This window comes from Mus musculus, chromosome 16 (genome assembly GCF_000001635.26).
Source record: "Mus musculus strain C57BL/6J chromosome 16, GRCm38.p6 C57BL/6J".
In the NCBI taxonomy this organism is placed as follows: Eukaryota; Metazoa; Chordata; class Mammalia; order Rodentia; family Muridae; genus Mus; species Mus musculus.
In genome coordinates, this window is record NC_000082.6 from 57,042,572 (window position 1) to 57,069,577 (window position 27,006).

A 27,006-nucleotide genomic window follows, 5' to 3' on the forward strand; every position below is an offset into this window, starting at 1 on the left:
GGCATTTGGAATAGAATAAAGGCTGCTGAATTTAATCCTTTAAAGTTGTGTGTCATATAAACTTTATCCCAATAAAATGGCAGATAGTAGACTGGTAGATTTCAGGTCTCTAGAGCAAAATGAAATATAACAAATCTGGATTATATCATGGATAACTATATAAATGCTATGGCAAGCTGGCCATGTATTTATGGCAGTGCTTTCAAATTCCTTGCAATGGCCTCTTTGTAATGTATTATCACCTTTAATCTGTAATCTTCATTTTACAAATAATGAAATTTTATAGAAAAATATGCACTTAGTCTATATTGAGTAAAGACTTAATTTCATTTCTTCCTTAAATTTCAAATATTCTGAGTTAATCAGTAGAGACTAAGATTTTTTTTTCTTAAATCACTTGCCCCGGTGTATAGATTCCCTTTGGTTGGAATGAGAACTCCAACTTTTATTATCTCATATATATGACCAAGTAATATATGCCATGTGCCAGGCAGTTTATCCTTATGTATGCATGAGCTGTCTGAAGTAATCGTTAGTCTTAAAAAGTAACTTCAATAAGGAGGTCTCATTATCCCTCCTATTATAAAAGGAAGTCTGGAACTCAGAAAGTTCAATAATTGTGACACCAGTCAAAATTTCTGAATGACCCAGACAGTATTCCAAAGTAAGACTGCCTGGCTTCTTCCTTCTGCTGCACATTCTCCATCAATATATATTCTTGCCATGATGGTCAATGTGGAAGGGATGTGCACTGAACAGCCAGGTTAGTCTGGGGAATCTCAGCAGTTTGAATGATCACAGCTAAAAATGGAGTTGGACCCATGAAGGTATGTTACTATGGTACCTCTAGACCTATGAAGATATGTTACTATGGTACCCCTAGACCACATAGTTCCTATTCTGTTGGTCATGACACTGCCCCTTTCCCTTACCTGACAATGCTATTTCAAGTATTTGTATTTCACACGAGTTATAAGAAAGCGGCGTCCTTTCTGGTAACTAAAAACCCCTAGGATGGCCTATTTAAGCAATGCACTGCTTCCATCCCAAATATTCTTTGCATCTTTAAGTGTATACCAAAGCACAATTTATCAGACATCATAAAATATGTATATAATCAATCACTGATTATAATTCTGCTTTTAATAAAATATTGAGGTCAGAGAGTTGACATCATCAAATAGAGAAGCCTAAGGGTTAAGATAAGATAAATTTAGACTTAGATCCTGCTTCAGTCTGTTTGTGTTGCTGGCTGGTTGGTTGTTTGGTTGTTTGGTTGTTTGGTTGTTTGTTTGTTTGGTTGGTTGGTTGGTTGGTTAGTTGGTTTTTAGTAGCTTTGTAAACCACAATGTAAGCCCTAGTAGCAATGTAAACCACATTGGTTCTCAACCTGTGGGTCACAACAACCCCTTGGTGGTCAACTGACCTTTGTGCGATCTGCATAACAGACATTTATATTACAATGCATTGCAGTAGTAAAATTACAGGTATGAAGTAGCAAGTAAAGAAAAATTATGGTTGGAGGTCATCACAACACAAGGAATAGCTTTAAGGAGTCACAGCATTAAAAAGGTTGAAAAACTACCCTAGAGGCAGTAAGTGACCTGAGGTAGAGGTAAGAGGCTACTGGGCTTTCTCCGTAGTCTGATGGCTGAAGTTTTGATATGGTATATATTGCATTCAACACAGAAAGATGCATAACACTGTTTTCATCCTCAGCATTTAACATTTTTCCAGGCCCCACATATATTAATAGAATGGCAAATGGATGAGGCAAAGATGCTGGTTTGAGTGAGGGTACATATTCATTGTTTCTACCATGTGTCAAGCATAGCCACCTCTTGGACCCTATTCATCCAAGATTCCTGTTTGAGTACCCATAATATCCTGTATGTGGTGGCATTGTCTCCATTAACATGGATGTGTGCCTCTTAAACTAAGCTTATAAAGAAAATAATTTAACAGAGAAGTGCCTAGTTTCATTATTGTATGAGCCTTGCAAAATAGCTTAATCTTCTTGATCTTCCTACTAATACGTTGGAAATGAAAATACCTAAATGCTACATTATCATAAATTAGAAAAATTGGATGTTCATAAGAATCCAGTAAAAGATAGACATGGCATACACCTAAATTCCAGCACTAAGGATGCTGAGGCCTTGGATTCTAGGATTCTGAGTTCAAGGTCAACCTGGCATACATAATGAGATACTGTCTCAAAAACTTATTTTTCAATACAATGGCAAACAAATACTTGTTTCTCAATAGGTAACTGACTCCTCGATTTCTTGCCTTCCATATATTTCTGGAGCTCACTACTAACTAGGCAATATGCTGTCTTATGATCAAGAATTGTTAATGACTAATTTCATCAACTCAGGGTTTCTATGTAGTGGATAGTCAGATGCATGATAACTGGCACATCCTACTTCCTGCTCAGTTGCTCTACCAGTGTCCCTACTAGGAATAAAAGGTTATCTCCCTTAAAGATATAAGGGCCTAAAGACCAACAGTTCCACTATAGGCATTATGTCTCCGGAGCCTAGAGGAAAATATCTCAGCCACTAAGGAGAGAAGCCACAAGTAGAAACAAGATAAATCCAAAGATGTCAACTCACCTGAACAAAACAAGCCCCCTGTAGCATGGTGAGACTTGACCTCAGGAGCTCCATAACCACATTGTTCTTTGTGAGGAGGAATTCTATAAAGGCAGCCAGACCAGCCAATAACGCACTGAACTTCAGCAGTTGATGCACATAGCTGTCCACCACTATCAGGCTTTTAGGGTGGTTGTGAATGAGGAAAGCTAGAAGGGTAGGGGGAAATTTGAGTTTTTTTTTTTTTGAATAAAAACAAAAGAGAATCAACTCACCACTTCTTTCTCATGCCCTCCTTCCCTCCCTAGCCACAGAATTTTACACACCTATACAGTGGTAAGTCTCTCTCACGGCAATCTCACGGCAATCTCACAGCAATCTCACGGCAATCTATCTCACGGCAATCTATCTCACGGCAATCTATCTCACGGCAATCGGCAATCTCACGGCAATCTATCTCACGGCAATCTATCTCACGGCAATCTATCTCACGGCAATCTATCTCACGGCAATCGGCAATCTCACGGCAATCTATCTCACGGCAATCTATCTCACGGCAATGCATCTTGGCTTTTTCTTTTTCAGTTACCACTGCCTCTTTAGGATGGAATTATTGAAACTCAATCCTCTGTTTCCTTCTCTAACCTTTCTTTTCTCATTTAACATGACATTTTCAACTAACTGATTTTAAAAGCATTATTATGCAGGCTGATGGATAATAAATACAACAGAGCAGAGAGCTACAATTCAGTGAATACGCAGATGATTAAGCTGAAGCCAGACTTGCCTTAAATTCAATCCCCTGAGAGAAAGTAAACACCCCCATATATCACATCTTGAGAAGTGTGACAATATTAGCAGCAAGTAGCATCTGTGATATTTCATTCCATAAACATATTCCACTTTCAACTTAGTGTTTCTTATTAAGCTAGAAGAAAAGGGTGTTCGTTAAAGATATGAGAACCAAGCTATTAGTTGTTGCAATTTATTTTTTTTTCTGGTCCTTGTCCTCAAAAGGCAGCAGGCAAGAACTATTTTCTTCAGCTGAAAGGAAAGGGGCAGCTGCCTCCTAGCCATTTGTAGCTTTCAGAGATTCACAATCAATCTACATTCTCACGTCTTCATTGAAGACCTCTTCCTTGCCCACCACAGTAGTTTTAGAAAGGAAATGAACAAAACATATGATTTCTCTTGCATTAATCTCTCAAAATTAGGACTTCCAATTCTAAATGATTGAATTTTACAGAATCTACTTTGCACATACTAGCAAAGTTTTACTATATCAGCGATTTAAAAGCTAGTGGTTTGGCGGCAGAATATGTTAACAGCTGGCTACCCCATTTGAGGATTCATGCCTTCATTACTCTGGGTTTAATCTTCTTTCATTGTTGAAAATATTTTTTAAAAAGATAATTGCTAAGAAAGCAAAGGAATAACAAAGATATTAGTGATTCTTCAGGGCAAATGTGAAACACTAGTGAATGACATTAAATGGTTGTATATGCCCAATATTGCAGGATGAGTCAGGAGACAAGAAAAGCCCCTGGCATCCTACAGAGCATACCCAAATATCTTAATAAGGCTGGGATACTTTGCCCTGTCAACCAATACTAAGAAAAGAAAAATATTTTATTATATAAGACGTATTATTGCCCATGTACTTACTATTAGAGACAAGTACAGAAAGAAAGGGGGGAGGCAAACAAACCTCCTCCCACATACTAACCTTCCACAAAGAAGATATTTGACAACATTAATGTGATCAAAGAGACTGGCAGTGATCTAATGGTGAAACATAAGATCTTGGTCACACCCAGCATTGCAAGGACCACGTACATGATGATGTGTTGCCAGTTCCGCAGTTGGGCCTCCTGCATTTCTTTATGCGGTGATGGTTTTATATTTACAATCCAATAAAATTGGCCAACCATTGCTGAAAAAAAAAATCATGTCACAGTTTTGGCAACATTCTACATGATTTTTTACCTGGCATGCACAGGCAGGAAGATATGAGCATTGCTGAGTTCTGCTGTGCCCTCTTAAAACAATACTTCCCCTCTTGGTGGTTCACTAACAGCTGTGTAGAGACACCTTAGACTTCCTTAGAGGATCAAATGCTCACTAAGATAACACATTTTAGTCTAAATCAATGCTCATGACTTTGCTTCGGGTGTCTATTCTAACCTAATGTCCAAGGTTTATGATACTGTCCTATAGAAGGTGACTGTTCATTACTTAGCTACTAGACCTTTGGATAGCCATTAGGTAAAAGACTGGCCCTGGTTCCTGAGTTCAAATCCAAAATTAAGATTTAGCTTCCTCCAGCTGAAGATAAGCAAGAAGCCCCAACCAATATAGCATATGGTATAATCAGCTATACAAGCACTTGAACTTTCTCAGAGATGGCTTGCTTACTAACATATATAAGTTTGCAGATAAGTTATTCTCTTTGGAGACAGTGTGAATCATATTTTAAAATGTAATGGAAAATAGAAGGTTTTCTCTTTTACAACAGACAGGTTACAATGAAACTAAAAACAGACCATTTTTTAGGGAATTCCCAAAGCAATGAGAAGACCTCATAAATTATGTGGCCCAATTATTTTCTCTAATTCAAGAAATTAGAAAAAAATAAAAGGGTGAGATCATAAAACAAGGCCTTCCTCAGCCTTGACTCCCCTCCATAATCTCTCAGCAACGATTTACTGAAGCTTTTAAACAACCACTTGATTATCTTTTTATCACTTGCAAAATAGTTTCTAATAGGGCATATTCTTTCAGAGACCAGAAAAATTGCTATAAAATAATTTCAGAGGATCCAAACAATTTTACAAAGAAAATTCACCATGATTAAATTAGGTAAAATAAATACTACAATTGATTTATTAAGAAATAGGCCTTATATCAAGGACACTTGAATCTCACTTAGAAAGGGGAATAAAATAGTCATAAGAGGCAGATAGAGGAAGGCATCTGGGAGGGATGGGAATGGGAAGGGGGACGGGGGGTTCAGGATCAGGTGTGGGGAAGAACAGGAGAGATGGCTAAAAGGCCATGAAAAGGAGTGGAAATCTGCAACTGACAGGGGTGAGGAGGTGGGGGGCATCTCCAGGAAGAAACAGAGCCCTGGGATAAGGGAGGCACCCAAGAATCAATGGGTATGACTTTAGCTGTGACTCACTACACTACTGGGCTATGGAACTTGAAGAGGCTAACTTGTATCTGGGCAGGAACTCCAGTAAACTTATAGAGACACCAACCCACCCAAAAAATTTCAAGAAAAAAATTACCCTGTCTACAAGAAATTCAAGCATGAAGGATGGAACAGAGACTGAAGGAATGGCCAACCAAAAACCAGTCCAACTTGAGACCCATCCCACTGGCAAGCACTAATTCCCTAATACTATTAGTGATACTCTGTTATGCTTGCAGACAGAAACATGATATCCTCTGAGAGGCACCACCCTGTAGCTGACTCAGACAGATACAGATACCCACAGTCAAACAGTGGATGGAGCTTGGGGACTCTTATGGAAGAATTGGAAAAAGGATTGTGGGCCCCAGTGGGGATAGGAGGTCTATAGGAAAACAGAATCAACCAACCTAGACCCTTGGAGCTCTCAGAGTCTGAACCACCAATGAAAGAACATACATGAAACATACTCTTTGCACATATGTAGTAGATGTGCAGTTTGGTCTACATGTATATCCCAAACAAGTAGAACAGGGCTATCCCAAGAGCTGCTGCCTGTATCCCAAAGTTGGTTAGCCTTGTCTGGCCTCAGTGGGAGAGGAAGCACCTAGCCTCACAGAGACTTTAAGTGCCAGGGTGGGGGAATACCCAGTGGGGGACACCTGCTCAGAGGAGAAGGGGAGAGAGGATGGGGAAAGGATTATGAGAAGGGGTGACCGGGCAGGGCGGGGTACAGTGGGTGGCATGTAAAGTGAATAAGTAAAATAATAATAATAATTTAACTAAAAGAATAAACCTTTGTATAAACATAAAATGCCATCTTTCTACCAAATTATATTACATGGAAATTGTAATTAGAATATTTAATAAATATTTTTGAATAAGACAGTCAGCTTTGGAGTTCCTTAATTTTTGTAACAAAATCTTTTTATGCATATGAAAACAACAAAATTGAGAAAATACAACCCAGTAAGTCAGCTTACCTACTAATACCATGACAATAATCACAATTCCCTCCAAAATTTCTGCTCGAGATAAAAATTGGGGGGTAATAAGGGAGGAAGACCTTTTTTGCTGTTTACAAATATACTTCAAAATACTTTTTGTACTCCACCAGAGACCTATGGTAACTAAAAAGACTCCAGGAAGAATGTGACCTCCAGCATCCCCTGGGACCTACAAAGAGAAGAATATACAGATGATAAGACATTTCACTTGTGGAACATCACCAAATCATTTCTCATCCCCCAAACAGCAGAGTGGCTCCTGATGGTTATTAGCACATAGTAGATCATATTATAGTATCAGCTATGCCCATAGAAAGTTAAAATTCGCTCTCACACTTGATCATGCACATTGTGGGGGATGTTTTAAATGCCATCTCTAGCCAAAGGGATTACTATTGCATTTTCAATTGAGGTATGAGTTTTCAGGAGTTAAATGATCTCCCCAGATCTCACAAGTATTAGGCAAAATTTTGTCAGTTTTAATATAAAACTCAACAAAGATTTCTTTAAAAGACGGTATGCAGTTCGTCAACCACTTGATTTTTAAGTATAAAGGAAAGTCATATGAAACTTGATCTGTTTGTTTAGAATTTGAAATGATACAAAGTTGTCTATGCTTTTTTTTTTCATGTACATGATTTCAAAGTATCAAGGACCAAGTGTGTGAGAGGGGCTATTTGCATCCATCTAACATTTGTCTATTCTTCCACACACTTTTTAAGCCCTTCATGTAGGTGGACTGGGGCTGTGGTTTCAGTTCTAGCTAGCTGACTAAGCAATTAGCACATCACTGAAGGTTGAGTCACTGAAGTCTATGTGTTTCCCTCAGCTCTCTCTTCCTCAGCCCTCTCTTCTGCATTGGCAACTTTCGCATGGCCTGACCGCAACACAGAAGATTGGAAACATACTGCTTCAGATTTCCAAAGAAATAACCTTTCGTTGGTCAAAGAATTGGTCTTGAACAGCATGATTATCTATTTTGTGTGCAGCCCTTTGTTCAAATCTATTGGGACATCAACAGAACAATGATGACACATTCTAAAATCATTCTATGAACCTAATACTAGGTAAGAGCTAAACACAATGAGGAAAGAGGATTTCAGAATATCCTGTGATCAGAAAAGGAGGATTCCCCCAGTTCCGGGCAGCCCCTGTGGGTTACTCCTCTGTGGTGCTAAGGGAAGCACTGGGAGAAACCAGGAAGCTGACCTAAATACTCCAGTATAATTCCTCCATTTAAGACCCCAGATTTTCCTTTTAATGTACCCTTAAATGATACAAACCATCTAACAGTCAGACCTAGTATATCTCACAGAACTGACTGTAGGTTCTTGTCCAAACTCTGAGGAATGGCTTGAGATCTGTCTTTTGGCTTCTCTGATCGGTAGTTCTTAATAAATGGAGAAGTTATTCCCTGTTAATATTAAATATAAATTGGCACAACTTCTTTCAAAAGTAATCTGACAAGTAGTGGGATAGTTTAGAGTTCATATACCTCACAGCACAACAATTCTGTTTGTAATACACGCGCTAGAAATTTGTTATACATGTCTTACTCTCTTATGTATACGTGAAGAATTGCATTGCTACATCAAGAGTGGGAAATGAAACACAAGTAATATTAATATTCACCAATAGATGAATCAATAAGTAATATGTTATATCATACACATATATAATATAAGTATAGATAATATGTTTTATAGATAAATGAATGATCCCTTCCAAGTTTGGCAGTTATGAATAAAAACTGCTGTTAACACTCATGTTCAAGCCCTGGTATGACTAAAACTGTCTTAATTTATTTGAATAAATAAGTATATTTAGCAATATGTATTGATTCTTAATGTTAAGGGTTTTATATTTTAATATCATTTTAATTTATTTATTATTTATGTATAAATTCATTTCATTATATTCATTCCTAAACCCCCTTAAACTCCTTCCAGCCACTCTTATATCCACTTGGTAATCGCATGTTCCTGTTTTAAAATAGCTCATTGAGTGCAGTTACTGAAATCCTTAAATGCCTGGGCCATCCACCACCTTCATTCTAAACAACTATCTTTATATCACCAGATAAGTGTAGCACTCACCCCTCACCAAAATAAAAGGGATTTTTTTGGCAGCAGATGGAGACAACAGAAATTGGCAATTTATCAAAATGCAAAGAACGACTGGGTGTTCGTGGGGTGCCCACCCCTAACTGATGCATCCACAACACAATCCCTGCACCTAAGTCTCATGGAGCACTGTTTAAAAAAAAAAGCTGTAAGAGCTAAAGCAACAAAACGCACACATACACATGGAAGCTGAATAAAACAACAAAACGCACACATACACATGGAAGCTGAACAACACTCTACTCAATGATAACTTGGTCAAGGAGGAAATAAAGAAAGAAATTAAAGACTATTTAGAATTTAATGAAAATGAAGATATAACATATCCAAACTTATGGGACACAATGGGACACAAAGCTGTCTCCTAAGAGGCTCTGCCAGTGCCTGAAAAATACAGAAGTGGATGCTCACAGTCATCCATTGGACAGAGCACAGAGTCCCCAGTAAAGGAGCTAAAGAAAGGATCCAAGAAGCTGAAGGGGTTTGCAGCCCCATAGAAGGAACAACAATATGAACTAACCAGTATACCCTGAGCTCCCTGGGACTAAACCACCAACCAAAGAAAACACATGGTGGGATTCATGGGTCTAGCTGCATATGTAGCAGAAGATGGCCTAGTCGGTCATCACTGGGAGGAGAGGCCCTTGGTCCTGTGATGGTTCTATGCCCCAGTATAGGGTAATACCAGGGCCAGGAAGCTGGAGTGAGTGGATTTTGGAGGGGAAAGTAGGGAAGGGGATAACATTTGAAATGTAAATAAAGAAAATATCAAATTTAAAAAAAACATAAAATGAAAGACAGACAGACAGACAGACAGACAGACAGACAGAAAGAAAGAAAGAAAGAAAGAAAGAAAGAAAGAAAGAAAGAAAGAAAGAGAGAGAAAGAAAGAAAGAAGTGCTAAGAGGAAAACTCATAGCCCTTCAAAGGATAATAAAGAGAAAACACCAACACAAAGACAGAAATTATGCCCTAGAAAAAGCAAGAAAGTAATCCCTCAAAAAAACCTAAAAGAAGACAGCCACAAGAACAGAATCCCAACTTTAACAACAAAAATAACAGGAAGCAACAATTACTTTTCCTTAATATCTTTTAAAATCAATGGACTCAATTCCCCAATAAAAAGACATAGACTTACAGACTGGCTACACAAACAGGACCCAACATTTTGCTGCTTACAGGAAATCTACCTCAGGGAAAAAGACAGACACTACCTCAGAATAAAAGGCTGGAAAAAATTTTTCCAAGAAAATGGTCCAAAGAAACAAGCTGGAGTAGCCATTCTAATACTGAATAAAATTGACTTCCAACCCAAAGTTATCAAAAAAGACAAGGACGGACACTTCATACTCATCAGGGGTAAACTGTTCAAAGATGAACTCTCAATCCTGAATATCTATGCTCCAAATGCAAGGGCAGCCACATTCATTAAAGAAAGTTTAGTAAAGCTCAAAGCACACATTGCAACTCACACAATAATAGTGGGAAACATCAACACTCCACTCTCATCACTGGACAGATCCTGGAAACAGAAACTAAAGAGAGACACATAGAAACTAACAGAAGTTATGGAACAAATGGACTTAACAGATATCTACAGAACATTTTATCCTAAAACAAAAGGATACACCTTCTTCCCAGTACCTCATGGTACCATGTCCAAAATTGACCATATAATTGGTCACAAAACAGGCCTCAACAGATATAAAAATATTGAAAATATCCCATGCATCCTATCAGATCACCACGGGGAAAGGCTGATCTTCAATAACAAAATAAATAATAGAAAGCCAACATTCACGTGGAAGCTGACAACACTCTACTCAATGATACCTTGGTCAAGGAAGAAATTAAGAAAGAAATTAAAGACTGTTTAGAGTTTAATGAAACTAAAGCCACAACATACCCAAACTTATGGGACACAATGAAAGCAGTTCTAAGAGGAAAACACATAGTTCTGAGTGTCCCCCAAAAGAAACTAGAGAGAGCATAAACTAGCAGCTTGACAGCACACCTAAAAGCTCTAGAACAAAAGGAAGCAAATTCACCCAAGAGAAGTAGAAGGCAGGAAATAATCAAACTCAGGGCTGAAATCAACCAAGTGGAAACAAAAAGAACTATTCAAAGAATCAACCAAACCAGGAGCTGGTTCTTTGAGAAAATCAAAAAGATAGATGAACCAGACTAACTAGACTAACTAGACTAACTAGAGGGCACAGGGACAGTATCCTAATAAACAAAATTAGAAATGAAATGGGAGACATAACAACAGAACATGAGGAAACCCAAAGCATCATCAGATAGTACTACAAAGGGCTATACTCAACAAAACTGGAAAACCTGGATGAAATGGACAACTTCCTAGACAGATACCAGGTACCAAAGTTAAATCAGGATCAGATTAATGACCTAAACAGTCCCATATCCCCTAAAGAAATAGAAGCAGTCATTCAGAGTCTCCCAACCAGAAAAAGCCCAGGACCAGGTGGGTTTAGTGGAAAATTCTATTAAACCTTTAAAGAAGACCTAATTCCAAAACTCTTCAAATTATTCCACAAAATAGAAACAGAAGGTACACTATCCAATTCATTCTATGAAGCCACAATTACACTTACACCTAAACCACACAAAGACAAAACAAAGGGAACTTCAGACCAACCTCCCTCATGAATATTGATGCAAAAATACTCAATAAAATTCTCCCTAACCGAATCTAAGAACACATCAAAATGATAATCCATCATGATCAAGTAGGCTTCATCTCAGGGATGCAGGGATGGTTTAATATACGGAAATCCCTCAACCTAATCCACTATATAAACAAACTCAAAGACAAAAACTACACGATCATCTAGTTAGATGCTGCGAAAGCATTTGACAAAATCCAACCATCATTCATGAAAAAGTCTTGGAAAGATCAGGAATTCAAGGCCCATACCTTAACATAGTAAAAGCAATATACTGCAAACCAGTAGCCAATATCAAACTAAATGGAGAGAAACTCGAAGCAATGCCACTAACATCAGGGACTAGACAAAGCTACCCATTTTCTATCTACCTATTCAATATAGTACTTGAAGTCCTAGCCACAACAATTACACAACAAAAGGAGATCAAGGCGATACAAATTGAAAAGGAAGAAGTCAAAATATCACTATTTGCTAATGATATGATAATATATATAAGTGACCCTAAAAATTCCACCAGGGAACTCCTAAACCTGATAAACAGCTTCAGTGAAGTAGCTGGATATAAAATTAACTCTAACAAATCAGTGGCCTTTCTCTACACAAAGGATAAACAGGCTGAGAAAGAAATTAGGGAAACAACACCCTTCACAATAGTCACAAATAATATAAAATACCTTGGTTTGACTCTAACTAAGGAAGTGAAAGATCTGTATGATAAGAACTTCAACTCTCTGAAGAAAGAAATTGAAGAAGCTCTCAGAAGATTGAAAGATCTTCTATGCTCATGGATTGGCAGGATTAAGATAGTCAAAATGGCTATCTTGCCAAAAGCAATCTACAGATACAATGCAATCCCCATCAACATTCCAACTCAATTATTCACAGAGTTAAAAAGGGCAATCGGCAAATTCATCTGGAATAACAAAAGTCCTAGGATAGCAAAAATATTCTCATTGATAAAAGAACCTCTGGGGGAATCACCATGCATGACCTCAAGCTGTACTACAGAGCAATTGTGATTAAAAACTTCAAGGTACTGGTACAGTGACAGACAGGTAGATTGATGGGATAGAAATGAAGACCCAGAAATGAACCTACACACCTATGGTCACTCAATCTTGGACAAGAAAGCTAAAACCATCCAGTGGAAAAAAGTCAGCATTTTCAACAAATGGTGCTGGCACAACTGGCAGTTATCATGTAGAAGAATGCGAATTGATCCATTCTTATCTCCTTGTACAAAGCTCAAGTGAAAGTGGATCAAGGAACTCCACATAAAACCAGAGACACTGAAACTTATAGAGGAGAAAGTGGGGAAAAGCCTCGAAGATATGGGCACAGGGGAAAAATTCCTGAATAGAACAGCAATGGCTTGTGCTGTAAGATCGAGAATTGACAAATGGAACCTCGTAAAATTGCAAAGCTTCTGTAAGGCAAAAGACACAGTCTATAAGACAAAAAGGCCACCAACAGGTTGAGAAAGGATCTTTACCAATCCTAAATCAGATAGGGGACTAACAGCCAATATATAGAGAGAACTCAAGAAGATGGACTCCAGAAAATCAAATAACCCTATTAAAAATGGGGTACAGAGCTAAACAAAGAATTCTCAACTGAGAAATATTGAATGGCTGAGAAGCACCTGAAAAAATGTTCAGCATCCATAATCATCAGGGAAATGCAAATCAAAACAATCCTGAGATTCTACACCAATCAGAATGGCTAAGATCAAAACTTCAGATGGCAGCACATGCTAGCAAGGATGTGGAGAAAGACAACTCCTCTATTGTTGGTGAGATTGCAAGCTGGTACAACCACTCTGGAAATCAGTCTGGCAGTTCCTCAGAAAATTGGACATAGTACTACTGGAAGATCCAGCAATACCTTTCCTGGGCATATACCCAGAAGATGTTCCAACATGTCTTAGGTACACATGCTCTACTATGTTCATAGCAGTCTTACTTATTTCCAGAAGCTGGAAAGAACCCAGATGTCCCTCGACAGAGGAATGGATACAGAAAATGTGGTACATTGACACAATGGAGTACTACTCAGCAATAAAAACAATGAATTTATGAAATTCTTAGGCAAATGTATGGATCTAGAGAGTATCATCTTGAGTGAGGTAACCCAGTCACAAAAGAAGTCACTTGATATGCACTCACTGATAATTGGATATTAACCCAGAAACTTAGGCTACCCAAGATACAATTTGCAAAACACAGGAAACTCAAGAAGAAGAAAGACCAAAGTGTGGATACTTTGTTCTTTCTTAGAATAGAGAACAAAATACCCATAGAAGGAGTTACAGAGACAAAGTTCAGAGCTGAGACAGAAGGAAGGACCATGCAGAGACTGCCCCACCCAGGGATCCATCCCATATACAACCAACAAATCCAGACACTATTGCATATGCCAGAAAGAATTTGCTGACAGGAACCTGATATAGCTATCTCTTGTGAGGCTATGCCAGTGCCTGGCAAATATAGAAGTGGATGCTCATAGTCATCTAGTGGATGGAACATAGGGCCCCTAAAGAAGGAGCTAGAGAAAGTACCCAAGGAGCTAAAGAGGTTGACAACCCTTATAGAGGATCAACAATATGAACTAACCAGTACCCCCCAGAACTGTGTCTCTAGTTGCATATGTAGCAGAGAATGGCCTAGTTGGCCATCAATGGGAGGAGAGAAGATCTTGGTCTTATGAAGATTATATATCCCAGTGCAGGGGAGTGCCAGGGCCAGGAAGCAAGAGTGGGTGGGTTGGGGAGCAGGGCAGGGAGAGGGTATAGGGGACTTTCAGGATAGCATTTGAAATGTAAATGAAGAAAATATCTAATAAAAATGAAAAATAAAAAATTTTAAAAAATTTTTTTTAAATTTACTGCAGTGGAAACTCCCTGGAATCTGTGAAAGTGACGCTAGCAAAGTCTCCAAGTAATGGAGGATATGGAACCTGAACCGGCCATCTTCTATAACCAGGCAAGGTGCATATCAGTGGGTCTGGGACTTTGACCCACCCATAAAACCTTCTATCGCCAATCTGTCCTGATTGCAAGACATACTGGGGCAATTGTGGTTCAGAACTTTTGGGAGTGGCCTTCCCAAGATTGGTCCAACTTTGGCCCATGCCTGGAGATGGAGCCCTGTCTGACACCGCCTGGATGATTAGGAACTAAAGGCAGGACAGCTCTGAGACCCAAAACAGAACTAAAAACAATTGGCATTTAAAAAAATCTTAATAAAATTCTTAATTATATTCTGCTATACTCATAAACTAGTGCCTAGCCCAATTGTCATTAGAGAAGCTTCATTCAGCAACCAATAGGAACAAAAATACAGATCCACAACCAAACACTAGGAATAGCCAGAAGAACCCTGCAGAAGAGGAGGAGGAAGATTTTTAGAAGGCAGAGGGGCCAACGACCAAGGACAGCACAAGAATGTGATCCACATAATCAACTAAGGAGGTCTCACAGGGCCTCACAGAGACTGACTTGACAAGCCTGGATCCTGTATGGGTCAAAGCTAGGTCCTCTGCATATGCCTTATAGCTGTGTAACTTGGTGCTCCTGTGGGAACTTCCAACAATGGGAAAGCGGGTATCTCTGGATATTTTGCCTGTGCTTGGGGCCCTTTCTTCCTACTGGCTTGTCATATGTAGGCATGACATGAGAATTTGTGCCCAGTCTTATTTTATCTTATTAGGTCATGTTCAGTGGCCATCCCTGGGAGGTCTGCTCATTTTTCTTCCTCTTCTCCTATTTTGAAGGGAGACAGAGGAGAACCTGATCTGGAAGAGGTGGGGGGTGGGCTTGGGAGGAGTGGAAGGAGGAAAAACTGTGGTTGAGATATACTGTATGAGAATAACAAAAGGTTTTTTAAAATTAAGGAAATAACTAAGCCCAGGGGTGCAGAAAAAAAAAAAGCCAGAAGATTCCAGGCACACATCTATTAATCAATGTGCAGTTTGACTCTTGTGTAAAGAGAGCTTAAGGACTAAGAATTCACTTCGAACTCAGCACTTAAAACTTAAAATGTGGTCCGGACCAGAGGACAGGTGTCCGCCTGGCTCGGGAGGCGGCCTCAGCCTCAGCAGCAGCGGTCGCCATCTTGGTGCCGGGACTCTGCAGAACTTAGGAATTTAGTCTGCACAGGTGAGAGTCTGCACCACAGAAGCTGACAGCTTCTGGGACCTGCCAAAGCAACACAGCTTCTGAGAAAGGTCCTGTTTTGGGCCTTCTTCTTCGGCCAGGAGGAGGTCCAAACACAAGATATCTGCACACCTTCCCTGTAAGAGAGCTTGCCAGCAGAGAGTGCTCTGAGCACTGAAACTCAGAGGAGAGAATCTGTCTCCCAGGTCTGCTGATAGACGGTAACAGAATCACCAGAAGAACAATCTCTAAACAGAGTCAACTATAACTACTAACTCCAGAGATCACCAGATGGCGAAAGGTAAACGTAGGAATCTTACTAACCAGGAACCAAGACCACTCACCATCATCAGAACCCAGCACTCCCACGACACCCAGTCCAGGGCAACCCAACACACCTGAAAACCTAGACCTAGATTTAAAAGCATATCTCATGATGATGGTAGAGGACATCAAAAAGGACTTTAATAACTCACATAAAGAAATACAGGAGAAAACTGCTAAAGAGTTACAAGTCCTTAAAGAAAAACAAAAAAAACACAATCAAACAGGTAGAAGTCCTTATAGAAAAAGAGGAAAAAACATACAAACAGGTGATGGAAATGAACAAAACCATACTAGACCTAAAAAGGGAAGTAGACACAATAAAGAAAACTCAAAGTGAGGCAACACTGGAGATAGAAACCCTAGGAAAGAAATCTGGAACCATAGATTTGAGCATCAGCAACAGAATACAGGAGATGAAAGAGAGAATCTCAGGTGCAGAAGATTCCATAGAGAACATTGGCACAACAATCAAAGAAAATGGAAAATGCAAAAAGATCCTAACTCAAAATATCCAGGAAATCCAGGACACAATGAGAAGACCAAACCTACGGATAATAGGAGTGGATGAGAATCTACAGCAAACCAGTAGCCAGCATCAAAGTAAATGGTGAGAAGCTGGAAGCAATCCCACTAAAATCAGGGACCAGACAAGGCTGTCCACTCTCGCCCTACCTCTTCAACATTGTACTTGAAGTCCTAGCCAGAGCAATTAGACAACAAAAGGAGATCAAGGGGATACAAATTGGAAAGGAAGAAGTCAAATTATCACTTTTTGTAGATGATATGATAGTATATATAAGTGACCCTAAAAATTCCACCAGAGAACTCCTAAGCCTGATAAACAGCTTCAGTGAAGTAGCTGGATATAAAATTAACTCAAACAAGTCAATGGCCTTTCTCTACACAAAGGACAGACAGGCTGAGAAAGAAATTAGGGAAACAACATCCTTCTCAATAGCCACAAATAATATAAAATACCTAGGCATGACTCTAACTAAGGAAGTGAAAGATCTCTATGACAAGAACTTCAACTCTCTGAAGAAAGAAATTAAAGAAGATCTCAGACGATGGAAAGATCTCCCATGCTCATGGATCGGCAGGATCAATATAGTAAAAATGGCTATCTTGCCAAAAGCAATCTACAGATTCAATGCAATCCCCATCAAAATTCCAACTCAATTCTTCAACGAATTAGAAAGGGCAATAGGCAGATTCATCTGGAATAACAAAAAACCTAGGATAGCAAAAACTCTTCTCAAGGATAAAAGAACCTCTGGTGGAATCACCATGCCCGACCTACAGATGTACTACAGAGCATTTGTGATAAAAACTGCATGGTACTGGTATAATGACAGACAAGTAGACCAATGGAACAGAATTGAAGACCCAGAGATGAACCCACACACCTATGATCACTTGATCTTTGACAAGGGAGCTAAAACCATCCAGTGGAAAAAGACAGCATTTTTCAACAAATGGTGCTGGCACAACTGGCTGTTATCATGTAGAAGAATGTGAATTGATCCATTCTTATCTCCTTGTACAAAGCTCAAGTGAAAGTGGATTAAGGATCTCCACATAAAACCAGAGACACTGAAACTTATAGAGGAGAAAGTAGGGAAAAGCCTCGAAGATATGGGTACAGGGGAAAAATTCCTGAATAGAACAGCAATGGCTTGTGCTGTAAGATCGAGAATCGATAAATGGGACCTCATAAAATTGCAAAGCTTCTGCAAGGCAAAAGACACCGTCAATAAGACAAAAAGACCACCAACAGATTGGGAAAGGATCTTTACCTATCCCAAATCGAACAGGGGACTAATATCCAATATATATATAAAGAACTCAAGAAGGTAGACTCCATAAAATCAAATAACCCCATTAAAAAATGGGGCTCAGAACTGAACAAAGATTTCTCACCCAAGGAATACCAAATGGCAGAGAAGCACCCGAAAAAATGTTCAACATCTTTAATCATCAGGGAAATGCAAATCAAAACAACCCTAAGATTCCACCTCACACCAGTCAGAATGGCTAAGATCAAAAATTCAGGTGACAGCAGATGCTGGCGTGGATGTGGAGAAAGGGGAACACTCCTCCATTGTTGGTGGGATTGCAAGCTTGTACAACCACTCTGGATATCAGTCTGGCGGTTCCTCAGAAAATTGGACATAGTACTACCGGAAGATCCAGCAATACCTCTTCTGGGCATATATCCAGAAGATGCCCCATCTGATAAGAAGGACACATGCTCCACTATGTTCATAGCAGCCTTATGTATAATAGCCAGAAGCTGGAAAGAACCCAGATGCCCCTCAACAGAGGAATGGATACAGAAAATGTGGTACATCTACACAATGGAGTACTACTCAGCTATTAAAAAGAATGAATTTATGAAATTCCTAGGCAAATGGATGGACGTGGAGGGCATCATCCTGAGTGAGGTAACCCAATCACAAAGGAACTCTCACAATATGTACTCACTGATAAGTGGATATTAGCCCAGAAACTTAGGATACCCAAGATATAAGATATAATTTGCTAAAAACATTAAACTCAAGAGAACGAAGATCAAAGTGTGGACACTTTGCCCCTTCTTAGAATAGGAAACAAAACACCCATGGAAGGAGTTACAGAGACAAAATTTGGAAGTGTGACGAAAGGATGGACCATCTAGTTATTGCCATATCCAGAGATCCATCCCATGATCAGCTTCCAAACGCTGACACCATTGCATACACTAGAAAGATTTTGCTGAAAGGACCCAGATATAGCTGTCTCTTGTGAGACTATGCCAGGGCCTAGCAAACACAGAAGTGGATGCTCACAGTCAGCTATTGAATGGACCACAGGGCCCCCAATGGAGGAACTAGAAAAAGCACCCAAGGAACTAAATGGAACTGCAACCCTATAGGTGGAACAACAATATGAACTAAGCAGTACCCCGGAGCTCTTGTCTCTAGCTGCATATGTATCAAAAGATGGCCTAGTCGGCCATCACTGCAAAGAGAGGCCCATTGGACTTGCAAACTTTATATGCCCCAGTACAGGGGAATGCCAGGGCCAAAAAGGGGGAGTGGGTGGGTAGGGAAGTGGGGGGGAGGGTATGGGAGACTTTTGGTATAGCATTGGAAATGTAAATGAGCTAAATACCTAATAAAAAATGGAAAAAAAGAAAGTTATTGTAGTAATTTGAGGGAAAGATAAGCTCAAAGCCCTGCACTCTCTGCCTTCATTCTGTGTCTGTCTGGTTTACTTTTGGTTTGAACTCTGTTTGACTGCATTGGCATGGCAACTCCCAAGGGATCTGAAAGCAATACATGTTTATGAGTGGTTGACAAATTGGATCATAATAAAACTCTCTAACCTAAAAAAAAAAAAAAAAACTTAAAATGTTTTATGTGCAGTGTCTTCTCTGCCCAACTTTAAGGAATACAAATTTCTATTTGCCTCCTGCTATTCAGAGATGATGAAACAATATATTCCTGGGCATGTTCCTCGGGCGGATTTAATAGCAGAGCTCATACTTGAATCTGGTCTGATGACTCCACAGCCTAGGCTCTTGTCAGTATGTTCTCACACATTCCAGAGACAGAGTGGCAGGTTTGAGGGAAAAGGACATTTCTACAAGTCTGAGCAATGCAGGATAAAAACATAAATTTGCCACGGTGGCTAGATTTAAAGTTGGGATTTAAGTCTTCTGAATGTCTGCTAACAATCTTGGTTGCAGGGTGTGTTTCTCTATAACCTGGGGAGGGAAAGTCAAAAGAATGAGAAGCACATTGTATTCCCTCAAACTGCTCCTCAGTCAGGAAGGTATTAAGAAAGGCTTATGAGCAGAGAAGTTGCATGTTCCAAATGGCACTTCATCAGTACTAACTTGTCAGCCATGCCCAGAATATATGAAAGGGAAAAAGGCCTAAAGGCAAAGATACAATTAGAAGGCTATTTTTGATGCTAATTTCTCAGATGAGAAGTATGAGTCAAAACAGGATATTGAGAACATCATAGTGCCACACGTGAATGATAGCTTAACACTCAGCTATTAAAAACAATGAATTTATGAAATTCTTAAGCAAATGGATATATCTGGAAGATATCATCCTGAGTGAGGTAACACAATCACAAAAGAACTCACATGATATGCACTCACTGATAAATGGATTATCAGCCCAGAAACTTAGAATACCCAAGATACAATTTGCAAAACACATGAAACTCAAGAAGAAGGAATACCAAAGTGTGGATACTTCATTCCTTCTTAGAATGAGGAACAAAATACCCAAGTAAGGAGTTACAGAGACAAAGTTTGGAGCTGAGATGGAAAGAAGGACTATGCAGAGACTGCCCCATCGGGGATCCATACCATAATCAACCACCAAACGCAGACACAACTGCATATACCAGAAAGATTTTGCCAGACCCTGATATAGCTGTCTCCTGTGAGGCTTTGCCAGTGCCTGGCAAATACAGAAGTGGATGCTCACAGTCAGCTATAGGATGGAACACAGGGCCCCCAATGGAGGAGCTAGAGAAAGTACCCAAGGAGCTGAAGGGGTCTGCAACCCTATAGGTGGGACAACAATATGAACTAACCAGTACCCCCCCCCCCCCAGAGCTCGTGTCTCTAGTTGCATATGTAGCAGAAGATGATTGGCCTAATCAGCCATCATTGAGAGGAGAAGCCCTTGATCTTGCAAAGATTATATGCCCCAGTACAGGGGAATGCCAGGGCCAAGAAGTGGGAGTGGGTGGGTCGGAGAGCAGGGTCAGGGGCGGAGGGGGGGGGGATATAAGGGACTTTTGGGATAGCATTTGCATTGTAAATGAAGAAAATATCTAATTATAAAAATGTTTTAAAAAATTTAAAATTTTTTCAAAAAAAAAAAGTTAAAAAAAAAAAAAGAATGATAGCTTAACATTAAGCTCAAAGGAAGAACAGACCAGCCCTAGGAACATATGCAATTCAAGATATTGTCATCTTTGATGGCCTGAGATGGGAGAAGAAGGGAGCAAACTCACTGATAGTCAGTGATCCTGCCTACTCCCCAAGGCACTGGCCTTATCCACCCTCCTCTGCACAAGAGCACAAGTTCCAAAGAGTGAGGAAGCCTGCGTGGACCTGTCAGCACCATGGGTTTTCCCAATGCTGAGGACAAGTGGCTGTTGGGTGAGTCTGTTTCAACTTTCCTGGATACTCTGTATAGAAGGGCTCTCTCAAGGCTCAGCACCAGCTGTCCTCAGGAGACATTCTTCTCAAGATAGTTTAAATTACATCATTCTATTTAATGTCCACAGAGACTCATCTTTATGGTATATTTTATAATACGGAATCTTTCGGATTTTCTTTACCTTCTGTTTTTTACCTTCCTTTGCAAGACTGCCAAGCTCAGCTATGTTAGTTTTGCTTCTCACCGCAGAATTCCCAGCAGTCAGAAACACGGTACCCAGCAGAAACAAAACGTAAACTAAAATTTTCATAACCCAGTTACCAAGATGCCTCTTGCATTCAAGTATGGTCACCTGACTGGCCTAGGAACTGACATGGTAGAAGGAGAGTTTAGACTCCCAAAGGCTGTCCTCTAACCCCTAAACACATGCACCATGTGCATGAATGTGGGCATAAACACACAACACACACACACAATAAAGAAATGAATAAAAATTAAATTCACCAGTCATCAAATGTAAGAAGATCACTTCTATAAGTTGCGGAATTAAGCTTAATATTTTTGTAACCAAATATTATCATAAAACAATTTTTCTTTCTTTTTTTCTTTTCCACTTATTTAACATTTCCAAACTACTATGAAAAACACGACCACAGAGTAGGGAATGAAAGCCAAACACACACACACACACACACAAAACAAAACAAAAACAAATGCTCACCTGCCAGAGACCGAAAAGCACATCTAACTCTGACTTTCTATAGAAAAACCCTCCACAGATACACAGTGCTTGGCTATTCTGATTGTAGGAAGGAATTCTATGAGAATAATGTTTGGGGATGCAACCATGTTAGTTACAAACTTGTGTGTGTATTTCACACTGAAAACACATCTCAGATGAGCTATCACACTTCAAACTTGGTGTTGGTCAGGCTCTGACAGAGTCTCTCAGGGGACAGCTATATGAGGTGCCTGTCAACAAGTGCTTCTTGGCAGCAGCAATAGTGTCTGGGTTTGGTGTCTGGATCCCCAGGTGGGCAGTCTGTGGATGGCCTTTCCTTCAGTTTCTACTCACTTGGTAGCCACATGGGGTTAATGGCTACTTGAAGATCTTATGGGTTTCCTTTACCTGTTTAATAAAGACTTGAAAGAGGAGTAGAAAGAGGAGTAGGGAGCAGAGAGGATACACTACTGCTCTTTCAGAGAGTTACACCTTCTCATTCTCACAACAACCCTGGTGCCATAGGTATGAGGAACACCTTTATCTGTGCCCTGAAACTGACAGACAACTTATCCTTGGAGTGAAAGAAGGAGTCAGAATGCCGTCTACCTTCCACATCTTCCACAACCACAGCAGCCGTTCACAAGTTAACTCAAAACAACTACAGATCACACTCTGTCTTGTGGTGACACAGTCTGGCCTCATAAATAAGAAGTTGCTTTAACCTTATAGAGGCTCTCCTTCTAATGCTTGACCATTGCAGGGTAGTGTGGGGGTCTCCTCCTGCTCCTGTTCTGATCCCTGCCTCATTCTCTGTTCTCCACTTGATAGGACAAAACAAAGTAATCCATGTGTCATTCCCCAAATATGATATGCTCCTTAGTGTATCTCTCTGGCTTTACACAGTTTCCCACTGCGTAGAGCCCTTCCCTGTGTTCCTGACCACTGACTCTTCTGTATCTTCTGTATAGCTGATAAGCATTTTTTCCATGAAATAGTTGAATGCACTATGGGGTGCTATGGCCCTTTCTAATTTCACCTACTTAATACACATCCTATATTGGAAGGGAAGAGAAAATAGAAGAAGAAAAGAAGACAGGTCACGTCCTCTGTTTCACCCTCCAGCTGTGAGGTTAACTGATTGTTCATGATCCCAAGATACTCCCGTGTTATTTCTTGTGCATCCATCATTACTTGTTATTCTCTTTGAATAGAGTATGGCCTCCTAGAATGGAGCCTCTCAAGGGACAGCTATATGAGGCTCCTTTGCTTTTAGAGCCTGGGACCCAACTGTTATATATGGTTTTTGTTTGTTTGTTTGTTTTGGGGTGTTTTTTGGTTATTTTATTTGTTTCTGAGATTGGTCTCACTATGTAGCCCACACTAACATCAAACTTGTGAGCCTCCTATCTTAGCTTTCTAGCCGATGGGTATCCACCATACATGGTTCAGCATTTCCTGAACTGGAATACCTGATAAGTAAATGAATAGATGGAGAGAATGATACCTGGCTCATAGAACAATTTAAAGTTACTAAAAAGTAGTTGGTACTGCATAATCCATAATCCAAAATCCCTTGCAATATCTACCTCTGACTCACTTATGGTTTATGGCGTGGTTCATGGTTTATGAGCAAAAAGCATCAACTTAGCACCTCCACAACACATTCAACTATTTCATAGGAAGAAATATCATAGGCTATGCAGAAGATACGTCAGTGGTCGGGAACACAGGAAAGTTACTAGAAACATGTCAGAAACAATACAAAGGCTTACAGCAATGGTTTTCAGCCTTCCTAATACTGAGACTAATACAGTTCCTCATGTTGTAGTGACCCCAAATTACAAAATTATTTCATTGCTATATCATAAGTGTAGTTTTGCTACTGTTATTGTGATGTAAATATCTGATACATATGATATTTGACATAAAACCCCTGTGAAAGGGTTACTCGACCTTCAAGGGTATCATGGTCCCACAGATTGAGAACCACTGCCTTACAGCAATGGTCACACAGCCAAGAAGCCTGATCTTACAAGCCTGTGCATGACAAGCCTGCACGCACATACACCCTGCCAAAGGACAGGTAGATTATACCCAGCAATGACCATGACCACAGTATTAGTTCACCCTAATTCACATCTTAGGTGAGAATATTTACCCTGGGCAATCATCAGGAAAGAGGGTTATAAAAGGGACTCTGGATTGTGTCTCAAGAGTATGGTTTGTCAACACAAGAAAACTACAGAATTAACTAACCTGGGCCAGTGGGGACACACAGAGACTGCATTGCCAAACAGGGATCCTGCATAAGACAGATCTAGGCCCTCTGCATATGTTACAGTTGTCTAGCTTAGTCCTCGTGTGGGTCTCCTAACAGCAGAAGAAGGGACTGTTTGTGACTCTGTTGCTTTCATTTACAACCCTTTGCTCCAACTGAGCTGCCTCATGTAGCCTCAATAAGAGAAAATGTGCCTAGTCTTAGGACAGATTGATATCCATGCAAGGCTCCTTTTCTCTGAAGAGAAGGGGAAGAAGAGAAGATGGAGTGAAGAAGTGGGGTGGGGAGGACTGGGAGGAGGAGAGAAGACTGTGATGAAATGTAAAGTTAGTTAATTAATATTATGCTCTGTGCAATATCTTGGGCTAGAGTGTCTTGGCAAGGGCTTTGACTCTCCACAGTGGATAATGATGTGCCAATAGGAACTGCAGATCCTTCTAAGCCCTAGAAACAATCGGCAAAATTTGAAAGGAAGGAGGACCAGTGCTTCCTGGGTAGTACAACCCTATAATCAAAATAAAGAACGCATACAATCCCTGTACTCAAAATCAATAATACATACATAGAAGTGTTCTTTGGTGTGGAAAGGGTGTAAGGCATTGAATTGTATTTTAGAAGCTGACTGAACAGCACCAAGGAATTAGGAGTTTCAAGAAAGACTTCATTTTGCCAAGCCCAAGATAGAGTGGACATGACAGAAGCCAGGCACAGATCTAGAAACCTGGCAAGATTAAAGGCCCTTATATATAAGTGCAGGCCAGGGCCAGCCTGTTTGTATACGTGTTTCAATGGGCTCTATGGTGAAGGAGAGCCTAAAGTCCTTAGACCATCAAAAATAAATGAATGTGAAAGATGGGGTTCTCACCATGCTTCACGCTGGAAATGCCACGCCCCCATGCCCACTTCTCCCAAATACCTAACTTAGCTAGGCTCCCACCTCGACTTTGCCATCTGGTTTCTTCACTCTGTTGTCTAGTGTGGCTCTCAAGCTCAGAACTGTCTAGAGCACAGTTCCCAACATCACTCATCCTTGACTCCTCATCTGCTTCCCTTCCCCCATCCAGCCATCTGAAAACTGCTCACCTCCAACTCTGCCCAGGATTTGGTGACTTCTCACTATCTCCACTGATGTCACTCCTAGGAAAGCCTTGATTCTTTTAATGATCTCCCATGTGGACTCTATTTCATCTTTGCCTCTGTCAGAATATTCTCAACGCAGGAGCTGGTGCTGCTCTGTTGACATGTAAGTCATTGCCAAGGCTTCAAAGGGGATCCCATGACCCCTCGAAAGTTAGCCCAACACGTACTTCTCCAACATGCCTTGCTCAAAGTCTCTTCTCCAACATCGACACTAGCCTTCCTGCTTCTTTCTTAAGATGCCCAACTTCCTTCCTACTTTGCACATTAGCGCTTGCAGCTCCTCTGGCTGGCAACACTTGCTTTCTTTTCTCTCCCAAGGCTATCTGGACACTGCTTTCTAAATATGAAATTCTTGCAGTGATTTCTGTGGACATGCCTAGATAGACAATATCTTTTTCCTGATTTCTTGTTTATATGAGACATTGCCTTTTAACATGTTATAGAACATACATGTTGTTGTGTTTATTCTCCACTGGGAATCTTGAACCTTGAAGCAAGATTCTACTTTTCTTCACTGATTAATCTCTGGGTTTTGGAAGTATGTCTAGCATATAGTTAAGTGCTGCATAACTGTTGGATAGATGATAAATGATGGCAGATAGAGTATGTGCCAGAAAAACAGAATTATGCTGGTTTCTCCTTTGGTTTAGTCAGATACAACCCATAATAAGCAGTCTAGGAAGGCGTCTGGGGTTCTAAAAATCAGGAGTGCAACCATGCCTCTGGTGCCAAATTGTTATCACATCAGCACATGTGGTTACAAGCTTAGACACTTTTATGATACATATAAATAATGAGTTACCTAAAATTAATTTAACTTTAAAATCAGAAGTGTCATCACTTGGATACAGTTTTCTTTCAGTTTGAATATGAACAGAAATTCTGCATCTTTATTGGTTGAAAACACAATTACACACAAGAATCAGACGCATTTGTTCAAAACAAGTAATTAAAATAATTAAAAAGAGAATAAAGATTTTCTTTTTAAAAAATGGTTTGAAGAAAGAACATATTGACATTGCCAGGACATTGTATTGAGACATAGAATAGCAGTTAATTTTCACAATTAGTGTTTCAGTCTGAGAAGATAATATCCCAAAGTCCCAGGCAACTAAAGAGGAGTATAAATTTAGGAATAAAAACAGAAAACCCCAGCTTTTAGAGTTGGCAAACTTAAGGTAACTTGCTGGGGTCCTTCCAGAGGGTCTTCCCCAGCACAGAGAGGAAAGTCTGGGGGGCTTTTGCTGACAGAGTGGCCTGCAGAGGCCATAAGGAGTCAGTTAGGGGAGGGAGCCAGGCACAAAGGTCAGGGAAATCTCTGACTTGCTAGCAATCAGGCAACTCCTGCTGCTCTGGCTGACTAGCAACCAGGTGCTTCTCTGTTTCTACAAGAACCACAGAACAAAGAGAGACTGGCGATTACCCAACTGGTACAGAAATGGGTTTGATTTTTTCATCACATATCCAGGGTTACAAGTTCAGTCACAATTAGAAAATACAACAGAACAGATTAGTCTTATTATTATCAGCCCTTTAACTCCAATTTAAAGAATCTAAAAAAATGTCTCCTCCAAAGCAAACACATTTATTACACGACAGCCTA

General features: G+C 40.0%; 1 protein-coding gene across 2 annotated transcripts in view; it reads right to left on the reverse strand.

The window, feature by feature from the left end:
- Window positions 1-27,006, reverse strand: part of Tmem45a2 (transmembrane protein 45A2) — a 34,380-nt gene that overhangs the window by 5,605 nt on the left and 1,769 nt on the right. For both annotated transcript variants that reach the window (NM_183281.2, NM_001358101.1), the window contains 3 exons: window positions 6,774-6,966; window positions 4,324-4,530; window positions 2,619-2,806 (listed from right to left, as the gene is read on the reverse strand). In NM_183281.2, the coding sequence (NP_899104.2) occupies window positions 2,619-2,806; window positions 4,324-4,530; window positions 6,774-6,966 (588 nt within the window). The remainder of the gene's footprint in view (window positions 1-2,618; window positions 2,807-4,323; window positions 4,531-6,773; window positions 6,967-27,006) is intronic.